The 24,443-nt window shown below is 43.0% G+C and overlaps 1 protein-coding gene and 1 long non-coding RNA gene across 11 annotated transcripts in view; one reads left to right on the top strand and one right to left on the bottom strand.

Moving 5' to 3' along the window:
- Positions 1-3,400: 3,400 nt before the first annotated feature.
- Positions 3,401-24,443, top strand: part of MECOM (MDS1 and EVI1 complex locus) — a 594,123-nt gene continuing 573,080 nt past the window's right edge. For 9 of the 10 annotated variants that reach the window (XM_015131663.3, XM_015131662.3, XM_015131656.3 and 6 more), the window contains exon 1: positions 3,412-3,840. In XM_015131663.3, coding sequence (XP_014987149.3) covers positions 3,804-3,840 — 37 coding nt within the window. In that variant the 5' untranslated portion in view covers positions 3,412-3,803. Of the gene's footprint in view, positions 3,841-24,443 lie in introns of all 10 variants that reach the window. The other variant, XM_001093583.5, reaches the window with a different exon arrangement.
- Positions 5,313-8,328, bottom strand: LOC106997011 (uncharacterized). Its single transcript, XR_001443113.3, has 2 exons — positions 7,119-8,328; positions 5,313-6,338 (listed from the first exon to the last, which is right to left on the bottom strand). It is a non-coding gene; the product is annotated as an uncharacterized LOC106997011 (long non-coding RNA).

Genomic DNA, 24,443 nt, shown 5'->3' with positions numbered 1-24,443 from the left:
CTTGTCTGTGTCTTTCTCGTCAATGTCCCATCTTCCTTCTAACTTCCATCTCAGTCTCTTCACTTCTGCTAAACAAACAAACAAAAAACCAAAACAAAAAGTGACAGCAATAAAACAAGCAAATCCAGACAACCCGTAAACGCATCGACTTTCCAACAAGGCACTGCTTCCAGGATGCCCGCTTCCGTAGGAGAAAACACAAGAAAACGTTGGAATGCATCCTACTGTCCCCCAAGAAAACGAATTTCAGGAAGAGAGGGAAAAGCGAGAGGTGGGGCGGGGGCGGGTAGCGAGGGCAGCTCCGCCAACTTGTTGGAGGCCTCTTTTCTCTTGGGCCAGCGACAGCTCAGACATCCCATCAGAGGGTGTCGGGAACTCCAGGGGCCGCTGAACAGACAGTCACCTGCTCTGGTCTCACGGCTGGGATCTGGGACAGGTGGAAGTGACAAGGTCCAGGCACTTGAGAATGGGAACCGGCCGGGGCGGACGCGCAGAGGTCGCTGCGCTATCAGCCTCGAGCGCGACTGGTTGCTGCTGGTTGTTTGCTCCATCAGGTTAAACACACTTGAACTAGCAGCTTAGCTCTTTATTAGCGCATACTTAGAGCAGAAAGTGAATGATAAAGAAAGAAAAAGAAAAGGAGAGAAAAAGAAAAAGAAGCCTAGCTTTTAGGTTTGAAAAGAAAAAACGAATGATATTGCGAATACTATTTTTATTTTTTTATTTTTTTAAAGACGATGCCTGGTCTTTTCACAATGGCTTGGGTCTCGGGACACAGAGGAGTTTGCGTCTATTATTTGTTAGAAGAGGTTGGATTTTCTCGTGGCCCGAAACTGTTGGAAAGACCAGGGAGAAAGACTGGAGCGCTGAAGCCACAGCGGAGACTTCAAAACCAGAAGGGGAGGGGTGCTCCAGCCGCGCCTCATTCCGCCTCCCCCTCCACCAACCACCCTTCTAGAAAAGTTTAAAAGACAGGGACCTTTAAATTTGGAGGTTCGGAGACTCTGATTTACTTCAGTCTTCCACCTCCCACCCAGTTCCCCTCACAGAACCCACCCCCTACCCCCCCAACCCTCCACGTGGTTTATAATTTCTCAGCAGCAACAGCAAGCTCAGCTTCACGTGTGGGTCTTGCATTTAATCTCAGAGTTTGGTACCTTGGTCCCCTCCTTTCCTAGGAACATTTCCTGCACCCCTCTTAACCTCCCGTCTCCAGGGGAACCCGGATATAGACAGACCCCCTGGGGATGAGGTGAAAGGGGTTAGCCGGAGGAGTGGAGGGGAGGATGGCAGTTCTTTTCTTTTCTTTTCTTTTCTTTTCTTTTCTTTTCTTTTCTTTTCTTTCTTTCTTTCTTTTTTCTTTTTTCTTTTTTTTTTAGCTCCCTTGGCGGTTGGGCACCAAGGCAAGGTACTCAGCTGCCCCTGGGTGTCTGGCAGGGAAGGTGAGGACTGGGGGGACAAGACCTTCTAGATTTTGACAGCTGGGATCTTCAGGCGCTGCTGGTCAGTCCCCTGGCCTAGGGGATGGTCCCTAGAGAGTCCCTTACACCGATCAGAAGCAGCCTTATGAACTTCTTGCCAGTCAGCCTAAAGTTTTTCTCTCCCTAGAGATTTTGTCCCCTCTTCCAAAAGCTCTCAAGCCCCATTTCTCCTTTTCCTCTGAGGACATTTGCTGGTCAGAGGGAAGGCACTTCTCTATCTAAACTGAGGGAAGCTGGTGGAGTCACATTTTGGGGGAACTTTTAGTCAAACACCTGTAAAAACCTAACAGAATGTTGGAATGGCTGGTGCTTTTGCACACACCAAATGTGTTAGTACACTCACCTTTATGCACAGGACAGCAGGAATTCTAGGTCTGGAAAAAAACCCAAGTGCCTCTTTAATTCAGGGTGGATGATAGAGTTCTGTTGTGCCCACGTGTGTGGGCACTAGAGCCTTCTTTTTTGGAAGTTGTTTTACTCCTGTTCTGAGTAATTCCCTCCTCTACCTTCCTACTTCCCTTCCTCACATTTCAACCTTATACATCTGTCTCCCTTGAGACCTGTAACTTGGTTCTCCAGGGACCTCTATCTTACAGTCAAATACCCACAGAATTACACAGCTCTGGAGAAAGGAAAATGGTAAGCATCCTTAACAAGGACAAATTCTTTGAACTTTGATTCTCTGGAATAAAGAGATTTGTAGGCCATTGATACCCTTTGGGGTTGAACCTTGCTATTTGCTCTCTCATACCCGCAGTCCTAGATTTGATAATAAATACCAACAGGTACAACCGGGCATTCTCAGTGATTCCCCTTCCCCTCCACAGTCTTTGCCAAACTCATGCCCAGGACCTGCTTTTCTTTTCCTTTAACTTGAACATCAAGGATGTATTGTTGCAGCACCGAGACTGAAAAGATTGTAATTTTCTTTTATGGTGTCTGGCAGGATTTGCAACAGATATTAATGGGGACATAAATAGCACATGGAAGGTATTGAACAAAACTGTTTAATGCAAGAAGGTTGTACCAAAAGAAAATCTATACCTAGTTGGGATTGATTCATACCTTGTACACAGCTAGCCCCTATAGGAATTCCCATTTCTGAGTGGCACTTCATTGGTAAATCCTGTAATTAAAGGAAATTTCAACAATGTGTTTTTTTAAGAGTGTGTGATTTCCCCCCCTATTCTTCTTTCTTTTGACCACGAGGTTGTAGGTTTAAGCGAGTGAGTGAAAATGGCAGGCAGGCTGAGCTGCATCGGGAGGCGACCGGGGCAGCGGTGGGGGAGGCCGGAAGGTGACAGCCGACCTTTGGGAAAGCAGGAGGTCTTGGATGTCAAATGCCCGCGCTGGCCCGGACCCGGGAATCAAGGGTGATCATTACTAGTTGGTAGGGAAATAATACTGAAATGTCCCAAGGATGGCAGCAAACATTGGTATTACAGCTAAAATCGAGGAAAAAACCAGTTATTTATTCTGCTTACAACCCTGAAAGCGGAAGCCGCAATAGCTTCAGTAGCAGTAGCAGCGGCAGCAGTAGATTTCTCAAGTTCAGGATGATTCCCACTTTCTCCTGGATTATTAGCCGAGGGTCCAGCCCTTCTAGTTCTTTAACAGAAGGGTTTTTAAAAAATGTTTTTAAAGTTTTTTTTCCCCCCTCGCTTCTTGCTTTCCTTATAGATGGTATAGAAAAATGTCTGCAATTTATAGTGGGAAAAACAATAACAATAATCATGATACAAGCTTATTGGTGATTCTAACACGGAATCAATCCTCTGCCCAAGCCTTTTCAATCCCCCCCTCCCCTTTTTTTGGGCGAGGTGTCTGCTCCCCTCTGGCTCCCTGCGTTCGCTCCCCGCCCCCCGCCGCCCTCCCCGCGGCTCCCTTTCTCCGCCTCCTCGGCGATTGCCATCTGACAAGATCTCCAAATCAAAGTGATAAATCGCTCCAAACTTTTTTTGGCGGCGCTGAGATGTTGGAGGGGCGTCTAGCGCGCATGTGCGAAGGTGTCCAAACTGACAATGCTGGAGAGATAGCGAGTGTGGATTGAGAGAAAGGGAGAGAGGGAGGGAGAGAGAGTGAAAGAAGAAAAGACAGAGAGTGACTCTGTGGAAGAGAGAGAGACACAGAGAGAGAAACAGGAGAGAGAGAGAGAAACAGGAGAGAGAGAGAGAGAGAGAGAGAGAGAGAGAGAGAGAGAGAGACAGAGAGAGAGAGAGAGAGAGGAGAGAGGGAGGGAGCGAGAGGGAGAGCAAAAGAAGGAAAGGATCCAAGAAAAAAAAGCCCCAACCACACACCAGCGGCTGCAGGACTGGGCACAGCATGAGATCCAAAGGCAGGGCAAGGAAACTGGCCACAAGTAGGTGCAATATCCCTTTTCTATTGGCTTTTCCCCCTCCTCTGCCATCTTGCATATCTGTCTCTAGCGCTCCGGGAGGGAGCGCGGGCTGCCTCTAGGGCCGGGGCCCCGGGTGGAGGGCAGGCGCAGCGCAGCCCCAGCAACCTGCCGGTTCCAGCCTCTGCCCCCGGTCGCCCGTGCTCTCGCTCCCGGGTTGGGCGTCGGAGGAGCCTGGGCAGCCCTCAGCCCCGCGCACCGACCAGCTGTGGCAACCCCGGGGTGGGGGTGGGGGTGGGGGTAGCAAAGACTAGGGGTGGGAGGGAGGAGAGAGCGCGAGAGTGAGCGCGAAGGGGTGGGGTGGGGGGGAAGAGAAGAGGAGAAAGTCTCCCCCTCCCCTCCCCTTCCCCCCAGGCGGGGGAGAGTTGCCTCTGGCCAACCAGCTAGTCCCGGGTGTGGGAGGAGGGGGGCGCGGGGGATGGGGGGGCCGGGCAGGAGAAAGGAGCCCTTTCGAGCCTCCGTTTGTTTCTGGGGTTTGGGCAGGGTAGCAGGCTCAGAGAAAGCCACAGTGGCGGCGGCGGCGGGCGGCTGTGGTGGAGTTGGGAAAAGTTGCGGGGCGGCCGCTGGAAGTTGCGCGGGCGGTCGGGTGGACTGCGCCGAGCAGCGGCTGCGGTAGTGGGCGCTGTGCGCTCGGCCATGCTCTCCCGCGCGGCGCTGCGCGGCGGGAGGACTGCGGCGGGGATGTGGGACACCAAGATGGGGGCTGTGATCGCGGGCTGGGGCGGGGGGCACCGGCAGGTCAGAACTACCGGCTCTGCAGAGCCATGTGCAGGTGGGGAGAGAAGAGGCCCAGCGAGCGCTCGGAGGTGGGGAGATAATAGGCCCAGCGAGCGCTCGGAGAGCTAGGAATGGAGGGCACACAGCCAGCGGCGGCAGCCTAGGAGCAGGAGGCAGAGAGGGCGCGCTGCGACCCGCGCACCTCGGACTGGCTGGGCGCCGAGCAACCCCCAGGGGGCGAGCTGCAAAAGCGTTGGGCCGCGGAGAGGGCGCAGCGCAGCCTCCCGCGCTTGGTCTGGATGCAGCCTGGGTCCAGGGTCAATAACCCTCCCCGGCGCCCCCTGCCTGCCCGGCGCGGAGCGGCCTTGGTCTGGCGGGATGTGGGCGAAGGGGTTTGGGGCGGGGGCGGTGGGACACCCATCCCCCACTCTTACAGCAAAAGTGTTGGATGACTCGCCTGGCTTTGCCGGCGGGGCCCACACTTTCCCACACGTTGTGATGCTCCGCCAGGACTGTAGGCGACAGGGCTGCGTTTGTCCAAATGCTTCTACTTCGAGTTGAAGGGGACTCAGCGGCGCCGAGCCCCGAAGTATCTCGGAGCGCTCCTCCTTGAGGTGTCAATACGCGGGGCTGGAGCTGCCTCGGGAGTGGACAGGCCGCCGTTCGCTCTCCCACACTCGCACTCGCCGAAAACAGAACTCTCTAATTGTGTTGCTTACGGAAGGCAAAATGAGAGATGGGAAGTGGGTGGGATGCTTCTCCCCAGTGAAATCCCTGTCTCCCCCCGCGCGACCCTCGAACATTAGAACCAAGTAAGGTAGGTATCGTATCCACGCCTCCCTGCTCGCTGCGTCCCTGCAGCAGCCCGGAAAGTCGGCGGCACCTCGGCAGGCTCGGCTTCGCGGGCAGTGGAGTCGGCGGTGTAGCCCGGCGAGATGCTGTCATCCCAGGCGCCTTTCCAGTGCTTTGTCCATTCCTCACCCAAGCACTCGTACACTCCCCAATACATTTCCTTTCCCCTGGGTCTGAGAAATCAACCTAAATATAGGGGTCTCTGGGTCATCAGTCCATCTGTTTCTCTTTTGGGTATTGTTCTTTACACTAGCTGCTGCAGTGTCAAAGGGCGCCGGTGGAACTGTTTTCCCTGTTTACTTTTAAATGAGGCCGATGTCTTTATTTTCATCTGAAGAGAAATAAATGTACATATACTTGAGGTTTGCGGGCTTCGATTTGGACTAAAGGTTGGGGGAGAGAGTGTGTGTGTGTGTGGGGGGGAGTTAGCGGGAGTGGGGTGGTTGGTGGGGGTGGGTAGCCCTTTTCAACCATGCCTAAGTTGTGAAATGAAAGCTTAAGGCTTCGCGCCGCAACTCACTGCCCCATAACTTCCGAAGTGAAAGCAGAAAACAAAACCCTTCGAATTTTCTTGAGCAGCTTTTTAAACTATTTTAATTGCCAAGCAAGACATACGATGCCGTCTTAAAATATTCCTGCACGCACAGTCCACTCAACATCCAGAAACTGAGCCTCGTTTCCGATCTGATGATACTTGTCATTCAACTGGTGGGAGACCCATTTATTTTGTCCCCAGGGTCCCTAAAGATGCCGCTGCCGCTTTCCGATAGCTAGATCTCAACTCTTACAAACTTTTACTGAGCCTCAGATTCCCGCTTGCACTGCTCCAGCTGTTGCTGCCGCAGCTGCCTTTCTCAGACAGAAGCACTGCGTTGCAATTCTTCAGTTACAATCTGGGTAATAAAGGAAATCATATTAAAACTACAGATTTTTGTATTTTAAAGCGCGATTTCCTTCCCCCAGTAGCGCGTGGCGGAGATGGTTGGTGACCCCTGCGGTGCAATCATCCAACGAAAACTTCACTGCTCTGCACCAGTTTTCCTTTTTCAGGGTTTAGAAGGGGCGTTGTTACCACAATACTTTAAAAAACAAAACTACTTTTATTGTGGTAAAAAAAAAACCATTACAATGGAAACAAATTACATATAAATAGTTGTTTTCTCGTCAGCTTGTAGTTCTTTTTGTCTTTTGTAAATTTCTTTGGTGGTCTTAAGTCCTGATTTGGCCTTGGCTACAGTGCAGGAGCCCATGGACCTAGACCAGAGACCACGGACCCTGAAAATACCTGCTGAATCTACACCGAGATTGAATGCACAACACAGTTTCCAACTTGTAGGGCTTGTTTTTAATACAATAGTTGAAACCAATAAATTCGTTGTAAGTCATTTGGGAAGATTAAAAAATTTAATTAAAAATAAAATAAAAGGCAGGAAGATTGACATTTGCAGTGCCTAACGCCCCTGAATTTTATTTCCATCTTTAAGAAAAGAAAACTAAAAGCCAAGCCGACTCTGGCAGCGCGGGGAGACTTCCCAGCCATTTTCTCGGGCAGCTAGGATAGCACCTGGGCCGTGCCTGAAATGCCAGTTGCTATGGTCCTGACGGATGGAAAGGAAGCGCAGGTTGGGTCTGCCCAGCATGTCTAAAGCCTGAAACAGCGAAGCCACACTTACCTTACTTCCCCAAAGTGACAACGCGCGGGAATTCAGTCACAGCAGAGAACGAGTTGCATCCAGTAACTCCCTTAGCTACCGGCCCCCCAGAAGTCTCATAAAGTCACAAAAGGCGATGCGATTAGCAAGACCGCGGGGAGGGGGGCACTTGTTGCTTCTACACTTGCTCTCTGTTTAAAAAAAGGCCCTGAAGTAGGAAAGGTAGATGCCAACCCTTTCTCCCGTCCTTAAACTACTCACCTTGTCAGCCCAGTACCTAAGATAAACAAAACAAAACAACCTCCCGACAACAACAAACACAACACCCAGATTCAGGCATTCACTCTCTGTATGCCCACCTACTTGGGTTTTCCTTCATCCTTAAGAAACTCAGACGAAAACAGAGCTTTGTTTTAAAAAATACGTTTATTTGTTTATTTCAGATGGCTTCTGAGGAGGAAAATCCTTCTCCCAATGGAGGCCGAGGCCCCTTCTAGGAAGGCGGTTTATTTGCCATTACTTGACCATTACCCTGGCTTAGGGCTTCTTTATTGCATTTGGCACTTGGAGCACAGTCTTCTTGCAGTATTTTGATGTGTTTTGCCAAAAAAAAAAAAAAAAAAAAAAAAAAAAAAATCTGTGTTTAGGGGAAGGTTAATTACGCTTTTCATTCTTCCCTCATCTCCAGCACTGTGGAAGGCAACGGTTCATTAGCTGTAGAGGCAGAAAGGCTAAAAAGCAAGGCTTCTTTTTTTATTTGTAGGGACTGCAGAGTCGTAGGTATTGGCTATAGAGTGCATGTGAGTGTGTGTATGTATGAGTGTGAGTGAGTGTGACTTTTGCCGGGTAGCCCAGCTTCCAGGCTTTCTGAGCCAAGGCCTCCCCTAAGCCCTGGGGCCGGCTTCCTGCAGGGACAGACATTCAACGTGTAAGACTAGAAATTAACATGTCATTCCACGAATTTTGGTTTTTCTTCTTTCTTTCTTTCTTTCTTTCTTTCTTTCTTTCTTTCTTTCTTTCTTTCCTCTCTCTCTCTTTTTTTTTTTTTTTTTTTTTTTGGAATTGAAGGTAAGGAGTCGTAAGCAATTTCTCTTTAAACATGTTACTACTGTTTGGGAGTTTATTTTATTTTTGTAAGTTGGGGCTAGGTTGTCCAAGGCTGCAGTCGTGACCTGGGGCAGGAAGGGGGGACGCCCGGCTCCATCCCCCCTGGCTAGAAGGACAAGAGAGCGGAGTTGCCCCCGGCACGCCCGGCTCACCCCCCTCTCTCCTGGCACCCCCCTGCGCGTTGCCTCCGCTGGAAGCGGGCGGTGAGATGGAGAAACTTGACTTGTCATCTCCTGGTCACCGGCTTTTTCCCTGTTCCCAAGGCACCCAGAGCCCTTTTCCCAAGAGCTGAGCCCTCCCACGCTTCATCTCAAAACCGTCTGGTGCCGGGGAAGTGGCCCCAGATGGACGTGGGGGTGGGGCTGGGGAAGCCCCAGTGAGATGGGAGGCAGTTGCTCACTCAGACGGCCCCCTACACCTCGCTCCTCAGGCTGCTCAGCTCAGGGCTCCAAGGTTTGGCCAGAACTCTTCTTCGCCTCTCCAGTCTCAGAGGGGCTGCGTGCCTGGCGCGCTGCTTCCCTCGGAGCTGGGTTTACATTGACAGTGTAAACTCACACCTACACATGCGCGTGCTCACCCACACACGTCTTGGCTTCAGGAAGACGAGGGACACTCTTGTGCGGAGGGCAGACACACACTCACTCATTCACTCTCCCCGTTGGGACAGGCTCCTTCCCAGCCTCGTAGAGCAAGGGAGAATGGGTTTGGGGAAGAGATGGGTCGGGAGGGAACAGTTACACTCTGATGATGCCAGATACATTTTTTTGGAGTGACGGTTAACCCTTCTTCCGCTGGAAGCCGCTGTCTAGGCATTTTCTAAAATGGTCTGTAGGGTCTGCTTTTCTTTTCTCCTGGACGGCCCAGGATAAATCATTAGTTCCCTCCCTACTTCCCCACTCCACTAGCCACTGTCTTCTTTCTAAAATTAGATTTCCCCCTTCCCACTCTTCTGGCCTTCAGAGTTTACCAGGGAATTTTCAAGGAGATTGGCTGTATAGTGAGAAAAAGTGTGAGGAAGAGGATAAAGAGGAGAGAGACAAATCGATCAGAAAACCAGAGAGGGAGACCGGAAGAGAGAAATGGTGTAGTTCTTTCAGATCCTTAGTTTGCACACAGATTGGTATTATCCTACCCAGCCCCTCCAGGAAATGAAAAAAGTATAATCCTTGTTAATTACCTTTGCTTACTACATGCCATACAAGAAACTTCAGAGATGTCTCTACATAGGGAAGAAACTGTTTACAAGACTCTTTCAAAAGTGTGACATATTGCTCTAGTTCAGCACTAAAAACCTAAACACACTTAGCCTCCTTTGAAGTGCCCTGGCTGGGGCAGCTTATTTGAGTGTGGTTCAGATATTGCTGTGGGTATAACTAATGGCTTCTACCTATTTAGCTCAAGTGGGAGGAGAGAAAGGCCTGAATTCCTTGTCCAGTGGGTCCCTCTGGAGACTGGGTTCTGGCTTCTTGCCAATTCTGTACAATGTCAACATTGAATATTTGAATTCCCAGACTCTATTTAACAAGTTTCTAAATAAATAAACTCATTGTGTGTCTGTGTTTAAAATTATTTCACCTCTTTCATAAAAGCTACAGCATCTTATTACATTGGCCTTGCAAGTTGATTTTAAGAAAATAAACAAATAGATCTTAAGGCATTTTAATAACCAGATCTCCACAATTTGTATGTATTGTGAAGCCATTCTCCTACGTGTGGCTGTGTAGGGGCTACTTAGAGGGATTGTGGGCTGTTCTGTGTGACCTCATAGTGAATTATAATAAAAACCCCAACTTAGTTCGGAAAGTCAGTGAAATATTAACTGCGTCTAAAGGGAGCCTTGACTGTGTAACTTTAGTACATTTAGATATTTGATAATTTTGTCTACTGGGTCTACAGCGGACAGAGAGCTTCACTGATGTGTCCTAAATGGTTGTCTGAATACAGACCCCCCCTTCCCTATTGGTATCAGTAGGTCTAGAACTCTGCCCAGATGGTTTTGTTTCTAGGCACTTTTTTATCTGTGTGTGTCCTTGTAAGTTGGAAGAAGTACATATACAGATATTATCTTCATATTTCACTTTGGTGAAAAAACCACAAGTCCTATGGTTTTACTAATTACTTAGCGTTTAAATATCCATACAGCATTTTTATCTATACGGAAACATAGTTGTTCTAAGAAGTACATACTGAATTTTTTTTTAAAGGCAAGTTCTAGTCCTTTTGAAAGTGTGGACCACATCTGGAGTTGTTAGGAAAGAAAGTGGAATTTACTCTAATTTATGTGTATAAAGTATAACGTTATTAGAAAGAATGGGATTTGAAAGGGCACACAGCAAAACCCATAACATTTAGTGGGTAATGTGGAGAACTCAAAGCCAAGACAAAAATACCATCAACCCATGCAAACCCTAAAATAGATTACAACGACCTCAGCCATTTTCATTTTCAAAAATAATAACCATGATTAAAATGGGGGAGTGTTTTGCTTGGAACCATACTCGTCGGCATTATTATAAAAGCTGTTTTGTGGTTAAAGAACTGTTCATTATAGAAAAAAAAGGGAACTGAATTTTTAATCAAATTCCTGACTCTTCAAAATCGCACATTCTTGAATTAATTCTTATTTTGATATTAGTTGTTATTCTTATTCATTAGCAAACATGCTTTTGGCTAGTAAATTCAGCCAAATTCTTGACTATTGACTTTTATAACAATTCTAAATGAGAAATTTATTTAGAAAAGAGATTTTATTACCTTAGTAAACACGTGTGTAGGGATCATTAAGTACACAACATAAAGAACCAACGTGTCCTAAACCTTGTTCAAGAACCTGCCTAAATGAATTAGTTGTATATGTCAAGGTTGTTCAAATGATGACATTTATGAATGAAAGTGCTTGTACATAGCAGTTTTTGGGCTTCGGCGATGGGCAGGCTTACACAACAAATATCGATGTGCTAGGCCCTGTGCATGGGCAAACCATGTTCCCTACTCTCATAAGCATTATAAACGTACACATCAGTGTTTGAATATGCGCATGATCTCTGATTGAAAAGTCAGGTCCTTTTCAAATTACTGAATGCCTCTGAGGCCTAGCATCTTTACTTGTGAAGCGGGAGTAATAATACTACCCTCCTTGGGCTACTCTGAGAGTTAATTGGTATAATGTGTGCAAAGTACCTAAGGCACATGCAATCACTGAATAAATCTTAGTCAGTTTCAGTTTCCTTATAATTTATCAGTTAAATTTTCTGAAGAAGAAACACCCTTTTTTCCCCTCCTGTTCAATGTTTTTATCCAGTTTCCTTCGTAAAAGTATTTGCATGTCTACAGTAAGCACTTTGTATGTCTTCTCAATAAATTATGCCCTCAGAATGAAAGGAAGTCATATCTAAAATTTGGGCACATGAAAACTGTCCGTACCAAGCCAAACTAGGCAGGAAATTTGTTCTGAAAACTTGAGCATCTTCCTTTGCCCTTTATTTGGAGTGGGGGTGAGGGGAATGTGTAAATAAAATGATTGAGATTTCAACTTTTCGCCACAGATTGTGGCATTGTATAGCTACACAGCCCAAATTTAGTTTTGCATAATCTCTAGTTGTCATTAGACAATACGCCCTCCTGAATGAAAATGTGACTTTTAATGGAATGAGTTTATAAGTCACTTTACTACTGTGGCTGGGTTGCTTCTCTTTAAATGAATGGATTGGACTAGAGCAGAGCTTGTAGATTTGCAGGTACCATAAATTAGTGAAGCAAGGTGGGTGCAAGCCTTAAGCTCTCTCCTATTTTTATTGAATTTTTCGATACCTAGTCTTTGTATTTCAGAACAAGAGGGAGTGGTGGAGATGGTGGGAAACTGGCAGTTCAAGCCTCCTCTAAAGGCAGCAGCTTCTTTTCAGCTACAGCTCACTGTTACCATTTGGGCAAGGGGGTTCAGGGTCGCCAGGTCTTCTACTTTTTAAGAGAAGCCACAAATCTGGGTTTTTATGTAATTTTTCTCTACTTTATAAAATGTTGATTCAATTTTAAAAAATTCCGCAGGCCCAACCAAACACCTCTGCCTGCAATATATAGTTTGCAGGGTTTGCAATGTCCAGATTCGTTGATTTCCAAGGGTCCTTCGAAGTTTCATTTTATGGTGATATCCATAAGGGTTTCTGAATATTACTTTGTGTTTTAAGATCTATATTTTCTTAATATTATGTGTGTGTTAATGTGTGTGTGTGTGTGTGTGTGTGTGTTTTGATAGGTGGAAGTACTTATTACAGAATCTGATATCTGGCCATTTATCTGGAAAAATAGTCTTTTATGACCATGTTGTGTCTTTCTTTCCCTCCATGCCGTTTCATCATTAATTGGCTTAAGAAAATAAACTGAAACATTCCCTCCGCTTCTTGTAGCCACTGGCCACCATTCTTATTTCTCACTAAACCCAATTCTTTGATTTGTGGGCTGGGGGTTGGGCAGTAAATCATTAGGAGACAGTCATCTGTGGTTTTCCACAATGGGAGAAGGAGTCATTTGGCTACTGTGGATATTCAGAGGAAGAGTTCACCCCTGCCCTCCTAGGAGAGTCCAGATGTAATGTCCTGTACATCTGTAACTGAGGAACCCAACTGATTTTTAAGACCTGAACCTACGATGGAGAAATTAGTTTTTAAGGGATGAATGTCTTATTTGACAAGAGTGGCTTTCCTTCCAGGAAGGTCATATATGTTCAGGGAACATGTGAAAATAAATATACTTTGCTCTGTTTGTTATCATGAGTTGTATTTCTAGCAGAAGTGATAGGTGAATAACAGGTAAAATTAAGTCTTTAGGATTAAAAGGTGTGGTGATGGAATGTCACCACAATGGACTCTCCCAATAAAGATTTGACTAAGCACTTTATAATATCTAACTCAATACTGTAGTCATGGGACTTATCAGTGAATAAACAGCACTATCAGTGAACATTGTTGGGAATATCATCAGATAATGCAATGCTTTTAAAGGAGGATTCTGAGTAGTGATGAACCATGCATATAAGCATTATCAGTGGATTATCACCTCATTCCCAATCTTTATACCTGATGCTGAATATCAAATTCCTAAGCTTGGCTGTTGAGGGGCTCTACTTTTGTGCCAGAAGAATGTGGTGACTCTTTGCCTGGGGTGAGATTTGCCTGGGGTTTGAATCTTGGCTCCACCACTAACTAGCTGGTTGAAATGAAGGCAAGCCATGTAACATTTTTGTGCCTCAGTTTCCTTGCTTATGGACTAGAGGTACTTACTTCATGTGAGGGCTCGATCAACTAATGCATTTAGAGTGCCTTAAATAGAATAAGAGCTCAATAAGTTTTTTTATTGACTTTTCAGGCTTGTCTTACTCAAGACTAGACCATTCAGCCTACCTTGTTTACTCATTCTGTACCTCTCAGTCTCTTATCAGCCTACTCTTGTGTTTCTACCATCCAAATTTTGGCCATAATGTTGCCATAGTTTGTAAATCTACCCATACTGTACACTGACCATCAAAATCTAACTCCTGTAAGATTTCATTTGAACTACTACTTCTTCATGATCACTCCTGGAGATACGACTTCTGTATGTTATTTCATTCCAATAGTATGGAATTGTCTTTACCTGTCATCATTTTGACATTTTATTATAAATTGCTTGTCTTCATGGTATACATCTTATTTTTCTAGACAAACTGTAAAACTCCTGGAGAGCCCATTTCTGTTTTGTATAGGGCCTAATACTATGCTTTGCATATGGCAGATATCAATACGATTAGGTGATGGTGGTTAGCAATGGGCTTTGGTGGATTATGTGAACCCCTTCAATTTCTTGGCCTGTAAAACTTGTGCAGTTAAGTAACGTCAGCACCAGAATTCTGGGATATCTGACATTTCAAGTGCTACTAAATTCACAATTCACCTATTTTTACAGTGATAAACCACCTGGAAAGTGGAGTATTAGTCCTAATTTTCACCCATAATGTCCCTCATTTTGCCAGTGCAGGTATAGCTCATGACTCCTCACTTAAATCACAAATTGTTATTGATCTTAAACTCTGTACTAGACCTGATTCTGGAGAATGTCAAAGGAGTCAAGGTAGAAGTGGTAAAGCGTTCTGTGGACTCATGTAATTCCTAGGGATTTGGGAATATTCAGTTTACAAGTCATCAGAAGCTAAGTTTTTACCTAAATCTTAACACCAATTTAGGCAGTTTTGCTGCCTAATATTTATGCTCTATTAATATAGAGCATAGTGTCAGGCATTTTGCTGTATACTTAAATGCACTTTTGTGATTAAAGATTCTTTCAAACAATTTAAGGTTGATAGATAATGTATTGAATCTTGTTTTACTGATTAAATTAACCCAACTCACTCAACTCTGTTCCCCTAATTCAAGTGCAAACATGACTTCTTTTTCTCTGCCCCTCCCCACTCGTCTAACCCCCATCCATCGTTTCATAAATCAACCATCTCTATAGAGAAAATAGGACTGTCTGTGTCTTGGACAACTATCCTCAAGTCCTGAATGATTACAGGCTTTTAGTGCCTGTTAGGAGTTTTCTTTTACCAAGAACAGTCATATATGGTTTCTTGTGTGCCAGGACTGCTCCTAAGTCAATGGGAACCCCTTTAAATCAGGGCAAGACTAAGAACCACAGCTTTTATGCTTTGCATAGACTTTACCTTTGGTGAGCACTATGAAATTAGTAATAAAATGTTTCATGATAAAATGATAATAAAAACAAATGGAGGGATGGAATAACTATCTTGGTTTTGGCTAGAGTCATAGTTCATGACCTTCTTTTGGGTCCCAGACTCCTTTGAGAATCTCATAGAAAGTATGGAGCTTCTTTCCAGAAAATGCACATGCACATAAACATTTTCATCCAATTTTAGCAGCTCATGGATTTCTAAATTTCTAAATGGTTGAATGGGGGTTCAACCATTTTTTCAGACTTGATTCACTTTAGCATGTTTATTATAAAACATCTTAAAGTTTTTATTAATCTTTTTTCATTATCTTATAAACAATATTTTTTCTTATTACAAAATTTATACACAATAATTTTTAAATGAAAAGAATGTATCAAATAAAAATGAAAGTTATTTTCTTTCTTTTTTGTCATAAATTGCCTGTAGATGACCACCATTCATCCTTTAGTGTAGCTTCCAGCAGATTTTTCCTCCATGCATATATTAGCACATACATACATACAGATTTACAACTTTTTACAGCAACTTGCCTTTTCTTTTTTTTCTTCTTCATAGGTTATTGGGGTACTGGTGGTATTTGGTTACATGAGTAAGTTTTTTTAGCGGTGATTTGTGAGATTTTGGTGTACCCATCATCTGAGCAGTATACACCACACCATATTTGTAGTCTTATTCCTCGTCACCTTTCCACCCTTCCCCCCAGGTCCCCAAAGTCCATTGTATCATTCTTATGCCTTTGCATCCCCATAGCTTAGCGCCCATATATCAGCGAGAACATCAATGTTTGGTTTTCCATTCCCGAGTTACTTCACTTAGAATAATAGTCTCCAGTCTCATCCAGGTCGCTGCAAATGCTGAAACCAAAAAAGAAAACTATAGACCAATATCCCTGATGAACATAGATGCTAAGATCCTTAACAACATAGTAGCTAATTGAATTCAACAACATATCAAAAAGATAATCCACCATGATCAAGTGGTTTTCATACCAGGGATGCAGGGATGGTTTAACATATGCAAGTCATTAAATGTGATATACTACATAAACAAAATTAAAAACAAAAATCACATGATCATCTCAATAGATGTGGAAAAAGCATTTGACAAAATTGAGCATCCATTTAGGATTAAAATGCTGAGCAAAACTGGCATTTAAGGGACATACCTCAATGTAATAAAAGCATTATTTTATTGTGACAAACCCACGGCCAACATAACACTGAGTAGGGAAAAGCTGAAAGCATTCCCTCTGAGAACTGGAACAAGACAACGATGCCCACTCTCACTACTCCTCTTCAACATAGTATTGGAAGTCCTAGCCAGAGCAATCAGACAAGAGAAAGAAATAAAGGTCTTTTTCTTTTTTAAAACTTAATAATACACCTTGGATCTTTTGTCTGTATGTATCAATCTAAACCATTCTTTTTAAAGGCAGAAGATCCTCTATTGTTTGGATCTAACACGTTTGATTGAACAAATTCCCCATGGGTGACATTTGGGTAGTGTCCAGTTTTCAGAACAGAACAGAGAAGTTCCCCAACCAGGACCCAAAGGAAAATGAAAGTGAAGTCTGCAATTAAAGGAAGCTCACAGTTCAGGGTGAAGTGTGCTGACCTCTGAGACACCGGCACAGCAGGGCTTTGGGAAGGTCATAGAGGGTTGCCTTACCCTGTCAGGGCAGCTCAAATTTCCCAGCATCTTCACCTTCTGGAGGATCAAGGGTCTAAAACCAGAGCTAAGGTGTATCTTTCTAAGATCCATGGTGACATATCTGTGATATTTCAAGCTTACTGGATGATTTTGGGTGTTATATTATGCCCCATTTCCATTTCTTCCTGCTGCTTGGAACAGGCTGTAGCCGAAATCAATCCATGTAGCCCCAACTGGGTAAAGATAAGTAAGTTGTCAGAGTTTCAGGCCTCAAGCCTTTTTTTTGTTGTTGTTAAGTGATTTCCTTGTTTGCGTGGGACATTATTATCATACTGCCTTATCCTGTACATGTACCTAAAGCCAACTGATGCTACTAGACTTACCAAAACTTTTTTGATGTTCTTTAAAAAATTACCCACAATAATTTCTAGCTTATGGATTATAAAGACCATTTTTATAGAAAAATGTTTTTTGCTGGGTAATCTGACTATGGGAAAATTTTTATAATGGAAACTATCTCTTACTTTTAACTATAGCATAAAAAATATGACAGTATAACGTTACACACTAAAGCCCATCAGATGCAAAATTCCAGTTTTTGATTATAAGTTATAAACCAGGATACAGAGACTTCTGAAAAGTGGTTTTCTTTGGCAATGATGATGTTGATTAAATATAAAAAATTCAGAAAAAATTAGTTCAGCCCATTCCTTTACACAGAAGGTTACAAAAATGGAATAGCTGGGTTTTGGTTCTACTGGGAAGAACTATTTTGCTTATTAAAGTTCGTTGGATTACATCAGATTGCAAACATATTGGACATTTTAGACTGGATTTGAAAAGGTACCATTCAAGGAGTTAAAATTATTCATATAAATCTTTAAGGGATTAATTTACTTTGCAATTTTAATTCCTTAGAGCACAATATTTGGTCCAAATGCATACTTTTTTTGGTGTGGATGTTTACTGGTTGTTCCATGAGGGCATTACTCTATTCATTTTTCAAAGTATATTTTAAGTTAGATCAATCAAATTGAATTAATAAATAGTTATCGAGTACCCAGTATATGTAAGGCATGATGAATTAAATCCTATAAACACTCAATTTCCTGAAAATATTGACCACCAACATTTGACAGACATACATATACCCCTGACAATGATTTATTAACAAGCACAAAGATATCCATGACTACAAACTGGTTTTGTGAGCTTAGAATACTGAATCCTAAGCCTATCTCTTCTCCAGATATTTTGTTTTCCTTTTTTTTTTGAGATGGAGTTTTGTTCTTGCTGCCCAGGCTGGAGTGCAATGGAGCGATCTCGGCTCACTGCAACCTCCGCCTCCTGGGTTCAAGTGATTCTCTTGTCTCAGTCTCTGGAGTAGCTGAGACAGGGTTTCACCATGGTGCCCAGGCTGGTCTCGAACTTGTGTGCTCAAATGATCTGCCAGCCTCAGCCTTCCAAAATGCTGGGATTACAGGCGTGAACCACCATGTCAGCCTGGTGTTTTCCTGAAAAGTCTCCTATCACATTTGTCTGTTGTTAGGGAAATGCTGATTGCAATAACTGAGTAAGATGTAGGATGTATTTACACAGCCTAAAAATACTTTATAGAAATAGAAGCCTTGGGTCTGCAGATGGGCAAATTACTCTTTCCATGCTCACAGTTTTAGTGTATTTTTTTTTTTTTTTTTTTTTTTTTTTTGAGACGGAGTCTCACTCTGCCGCCCAGGCTGGAGTGCAGTGGCCGGATCTCAGCTCACTGCAAGCTCCGCCTCCCGGGTTTACGCCATTCTCCTGCCTCAGCCTCCCGAGTAGCTGGAACTACAGGCGCCCGCCACCTCGCCCGGCTAGTTTTTTTACATTTTTTAGTAGAGACGGGGTTTCACTGTGTTAGCCAGGATGGTCTCGATCTCCTGACCTCGTGATCCGCCCGTCTCGGCCTCCCAAAGTGCTGGGATTACAGGCTTGAGCCACCGCGCCCGGCCAGTTTTAGTGTATTTTATCCTCTGTGCAGTTAGAGCAAACTTTTCCATCACAGTTCAAGAACAAGTTCTCTTTAAAGGATCTCAAAGAATTCCTCCAGCTTCTTGCCACTTACAGCTCTGTCTGAGAGCAAAGATCTGATCAAAATGCCCAAACTGAAGTCTCCATGGTTTCCAAAGGTGTATCTTTCTGCTAGGTTCAATTTTTATCCAGTAGAAGATAGTGCTACCTCGAAACGGACGTAAACTCACAGAAGTGGCTTGTCTCTCAGGCTGGCATGTGATTTTCTTGTTCATGAAACAGAAATAAGAATAAAAAGCACTGCGTTCTCTTCCAACTGTCTTTGCCAACCATCTTGCTGAGCTGTGTGTATGCATCCAAGCCAATGTTCCAGCCACTAGGCTTGGCACAGAAATCAGTGCATTGAACATCATTACTTTTGGGCACAGTCTGAAATTCTAAGCAAAATTCCCCATTTGCCTAAATGCATAAGATGTGAGTGATTTACGTATCCTGTTGATAATGATGCAGTATTGAAATACCAGCAGAGACCGTGGTTTGACCCATGAAGCAGCATTCTATCATCTTTTTTTTTTTTTTTTTTTTTTACCTAAAAAGGCTGGGTAGACGGATCACTAGAGAATGGGAAATGTCAAGGTGAAAAGCATTGTATGTCTAGGGTTTTCAAAGTGCCTCATGGTCTGTATATCAGATCTCTCTTCTTGCCCTCGAATGATGATAATATCAGTCACCAAGGTTTTACCTTCAAGAAGACAAAATACTCTGATATCTAATACAGTACAATGAGCTCTATCTTAGTTAACCTTCCAAGTGAATCCTTAGCGTTGGCCAGGACTTGTAGAATGTGACATGTGTTTCCTTCTACTGCTTCTGGAGTAATTTACCTACCATGTCATAACATCTCATTATGAAGCTTGTTAATTACTAATAACTTTCCTAAGAGGAAAATGCTGTCTGTGACATTTTGAGCCCTCCCCGCCTTGAAGATAGGGACTTGTTTTTTTTCTTAGGTGTGATCATCTCCAAAGTTCAGTATATTTTGGGTACCGTGAACATGTTTTCTGGCAGATAACGCTGACTGGGAAGTCAGGATGTAGGGGTGAGTCTCCAGTTTGCTACTTATCAGTATGGTATCCTTCTGCAGGGCATTAACCCTCTGAGCCTCAGTGTCCTCAAGTGTAAGAGAGGAACAATAATTACCTTCGCTTTGGCTTCTTCCAGACCAGAATGCTAACATAAGATGGCATATGTGTAAACTATTATCAGCTGCAAAAAGCTGTGTGAATTTAACACACTTAGAATTTCTTATTATAAACTCTAGAAATTATAGAATATTAAAAATGCTAAGAGGATGTTAAGAATGTAGACTCTGGAACCACGTTATTTACGTTTTGCAATTTTAATTCCTTAGAGCACAATATTTGTTCCAAATGCATACTTTTTTGGTATGGATATTTACAGGTTGTTCCATGAGGGCATTACTCTAGTTAACATTTTTCAAAGTATATTTTAAATTGGACGGCGTGGCTCTATCACTACCTAGTTGTGTGGGAATTGGCCAGCTATTTACTTCTCTGTGCCTGAATGTCATCCTCTGTGAAATGGAGATAATTTATAACAGCAACAATAAGTAATAACGCCAGTCAAGGTCGTTTAGTGTTCATGCATCATTGCAGTTAATCCTCACATCTCTACGAGGTGGAGGATATTATTGTCTTAGCTTAGAGATGAGCGCTCTGGAGACATGTTTGTTCTTTGCTCCAAGCCTCTCAGCTTTAAGTGCAGAGCCAGGATCCAAACCTTGATCTGCTTTACAATAAAGTCCGAGAACTTAATCTGAATGAATGTTCCACTGCCTTATTTTTTTTAATCCAGAAATAAAACTAGAACATTACATTGCCTGGGCATTCCAAAGCTCATAAAAGGTAATAAGATTTTGGATAAAAGACACTCTAACTTAAAGAAATGATTTCATACAACTCTTAGTAAAGAGGAATTTTGCTGCAATTTAAAATAAGAAAGCTTCTTTGTACGACAGAGGCTGGTCATCACTTCATCTTTCATTTTCTTCCTCGAGTTATCTACATTGTGATTTTCTATCATGTTATGATTTTAGTTTTGTTTAGGGAGCTCCAAATGTCTTGGCTGAATGAATGACTTAGGGATACTTCATTACTTCATCACGAGCTAATCATACTTTGTAATTTACCAGTGGATAGATGCTGCTAGATTCAGATTTTCATTTCCTCAACAATGTGTTGTGACAGTAAACATGCCTGAGCTCACCAGCATATTTTTAGGGCAAGGAAAGCTAGCTACAACTTTCTAATTTTTTTTTTTTGTACAATAATTGAAACCAAGTCCTGTTCACTTATCCTCAATTTGTTTTAATATCCAAATCACTTGGGCCTGCAACAAAGTATTTGACTAGTTACTTAATTGAATAACCTGCAGAATTCAGATAAGGGAAGCCTACTGAGCTCTCAGATCTAGTTCTTTTTTTATTTTTAGGGAAAGGGCAGTGAACAAGTTAAGAGAAGAGACAGTGACTTTCAAATATGGCTGCATAGAATCACTTGGAATGCTTAAAAATACTATTCACCCCAATCCAATTAAATCAGAGTGTCTGGGGATGGGACTCAGGTAGTGGAGAGCAATGTGAGTCCTGGACATGAGAAACTGGGAAGAAGGAGGTCATTTTGATTAAACAATAGGGAAATAGCAGGGCTATTTCCAAATGCTACCATTGGGGGCTACTTCCAGCATTATATGTATTTTCATGTATGGTTTCCTTTCAGGTTTTACAGGCTTAGGGTTATCTTTAAACTAGATAATGACCTTGCTTTCCACCTATGATTTCTGGCCTTTGTAGCAGCAATAGATGAGAGATTTTCAGTTGTGAAAGAGCATTGGTGGGGAAACTTCATCACAGAGAGTGGATGTTTGTGGAGAATCCAGAAGCTCTGATATCTTTTTGACCATTTTGATCTGGTGGCCATTTCTCAGGAGACAATAATGTTTCTTCAGATTAAACAACAAGGAAAACAATAGAAAAAAACTCCAGAATCAGCAGCTGCTTTATGAAAGAGCAGTTTACTATTGCTAGCCACTTTTTTCCTTTGGTTTTCTAGAATTCCAGACAAAAATGTTTCTGCCAACCTTCCCATGCAAAGGGAGCAATGGGAATTCTAGAGAAGGTATGCAGGGAAACCAGAAAAAAAAATACATCTGTCTCCTCAGAAATGTTAAAAAGCAGGCTATTAGGTTTTAGGGTGGGATTGAGCTATATTTTAGGAAGTTTAGATGTTGAACGTTAGTGGCCCTTATGCTTGGTTGGTTTTAATCAATGCTATCAGTCATATTCTTCCATATACATTAAAATTCATTAAATAATCTCATTTGTTGTTGTTGGACAGCCTAGGCATGTTCAGTTGCACCTGAGTGTACATTTGGTCTGTGTGCCTGATGGTTCTGGAGGTTTAGTTGAAATCGGTGGGACGGACACATGAACAGCCCCTGTTAAGGAACACAGTCATTTGCGTGTACTTATGGTGAAGGAGAATGACTTTACTCAAAGAGAGGACTAAGTCAGTAAAGAGGCATGAGTGTGTATTTATAAAATGTGTGCAGGTGTATATCTTTGGACACCTGAAGGGCTCCCTCCTTCAGTTTAAACTGTGTTTCAAAACTATTAACAATATTGCACAAACCTCTGAGAGATTTCATTTGGATTCTGCAGTTTATTTCAATGCTGCTTAATCTAATTGCCCCTTTGTTTTGTTTCCCCAAAATGATCACTTGAGTTTTACAATTTTTAGAATTTCCTTTGAACCAAGTATAAAGGAATATGATGGTTCAGTTGTTGAAAAGAGAGATTAAAGCCAGGTTTTTATGAGAGTTTTGAGTTTTAAAATTATAATGCCAGTGTAAGATGAATATAAAATGTAAAATGGCAGGAGCTGGGTGTGGTGGTTCACACCTATAATCCCAGCACTTTGGGAAGAAGAGGCAGGCGGATCACCTGAGGTCAGGAGTTTGGGACTAGCCTGGCCAACATGGCAAAACTCTGTCTCTACTAAAAATACAAAAATTAGTCAGGTGTGGTGTCATGTGCCTGTAATTCAAGCTACTCAGGAGGTTGAGGAAAGAGAATCGCTTGAATCCAGGAGCTGGAGGTTGCAGTGAGCCGAGATTGTGCAACTGCACTCCAGCCTGGGCAACAGAGTGAGACTCTGTTTCAATAAACAAACAAACAAACAAACAAACAAATAAAATAAAACGGTAGGAACCGAACCAAGAGTAGAATTTTCTAGCCTCAGGAGTGGGACTTCAGAATCATAACTATTTGAGATAATGTATGTATTTTAAGAGTATTATAAGTTATGGTGCAAGAGGAGTTTTGTAGCATACTATATGGTAAACTAAAGAAAACAGAATGATTCTATTCTACAGTTGAGGCTTGAAATAAGGAAGATGAGCGTAAGTTTTTCTAGGCAATGCATACAACAGGGGTGAAACTGGTAAGATAATGCTGGCTTACCTATTTCTTAGCTGCCAGACTGCGTACATTTGTTGCTATCAGAGGCAGTTTTGTGACTTGTTTTATGAGAGTTGAGCATCTCTAGTTGAGAAACATCTTTTTCACTACAGAAATTATTCATTTCATTTTCACTGTGGTAAATAAAATAGTTTCTGCTATAGTGTTTAAATACCATTGAGATAAAATAGGAGGCTGTATTCTAAAAGTTAGACCCAATATTCAGAACCCAGTGGAGACGAAGGCCCAAGGTCAGGCCAGAGTTGTCATGGTGCCCTCAGTTAATGTTTTTGAAGCTTCCACTTGGTGAATGATTTTGGATGAAGGATTCTTTTAGTAATTTTATAAGTGACCTAATTCTCTCTTATGAAGCTTATTTTGAGAGTAAGCAGAAGGAAATGGTAGTAATAACAAGATTGGTTTGTGCTCATTCACACTTTTCTGCCATTCGGATTCTGGGAGTAGTGGGGTGGGATACAGGATGGCAGAAAAGAATGTGGAAGAAAAACAGGTGTGTAGCAGAAAGGGGATGTGCAAGGTGGAGCACATTTGGGGTACTTATAAGAGGGTTTCTTTAGAAAACACAGTGCTAATAACTCAGTATTTAAAGGCACATATTATGGGATTCGCATATTTCCATTAATAGTTCTGTGAAAAGAAAATTTAGCAAAATCAGATTGATGACTGATGTAATTTGACTCCAGCCTCATAAATATGCAATGTTATTTGAATGAGGAGTTGAATTATTAGGCTCCCTGAGAAAAAATGACAATTTGGTTTGCTTCAGAGTTTGTTGCAAACATTTCTGCCCTTGTATAAATGTGTAAAATGATTTGGTAATTTAAACACTAGAAGAAAGGCTAAATTTAATTGACCAGTTTCAGTAACCATTTGTTACTTAATATAGAGATATTTTTTGCTCTCCTTTGCAGCCCTGACTCTCTTTTCCTGTTTTGTGATTGCAGATATTCCTTTTTTTTTTTTTAGACGGAGTCTCGCTCTGTCACGTAGGCTGGAGTGCAGTGGCCGGATCTCAGCTCAATGCAAGCTCCGCCTACCGGGTTTACGCCATTCTCCTGCCTCAGCCTCCCGAGTAGCTGGGACTACAGGCGCCCGTCACCTCGCCCGGCTAGTTTTTTTTTTGGTACTTTTTAGTAGAGACGGGGTTTCACCGTGTTAGCCAGGATGGTCTCGATCTCCTGACCTCGTGATCCGCCCGTCTCGGCCTCTCAAAGTGCTGGGATTACAGGCTTGAGCCGCCGCGCCCGGCCAGATATTCCTTTCTTGAACCATGCCTTCTATAATAGCTTTGAGAGATGCT

This window comes from Macaca mulatta, chromosome 2 (assembly GCF_049350105.2).
Source record: "Macaca mulatta isolate MMU2019108-1 chromosome 2, T2T-MMU8v2.0, whole genome shotgun sequence".
Classification (NCBI taxonomy): domain Eukaryota; kingdom Metazoa; phylum Chordata; class Mammalia; order Primates; family Cercopithecidae; genus Macaca; species Macaca mulatta.
Note: the sequence above shows the minus strand (reverse complement) of the source record. Positions and strands in the feature narration are given on the sequence as shown.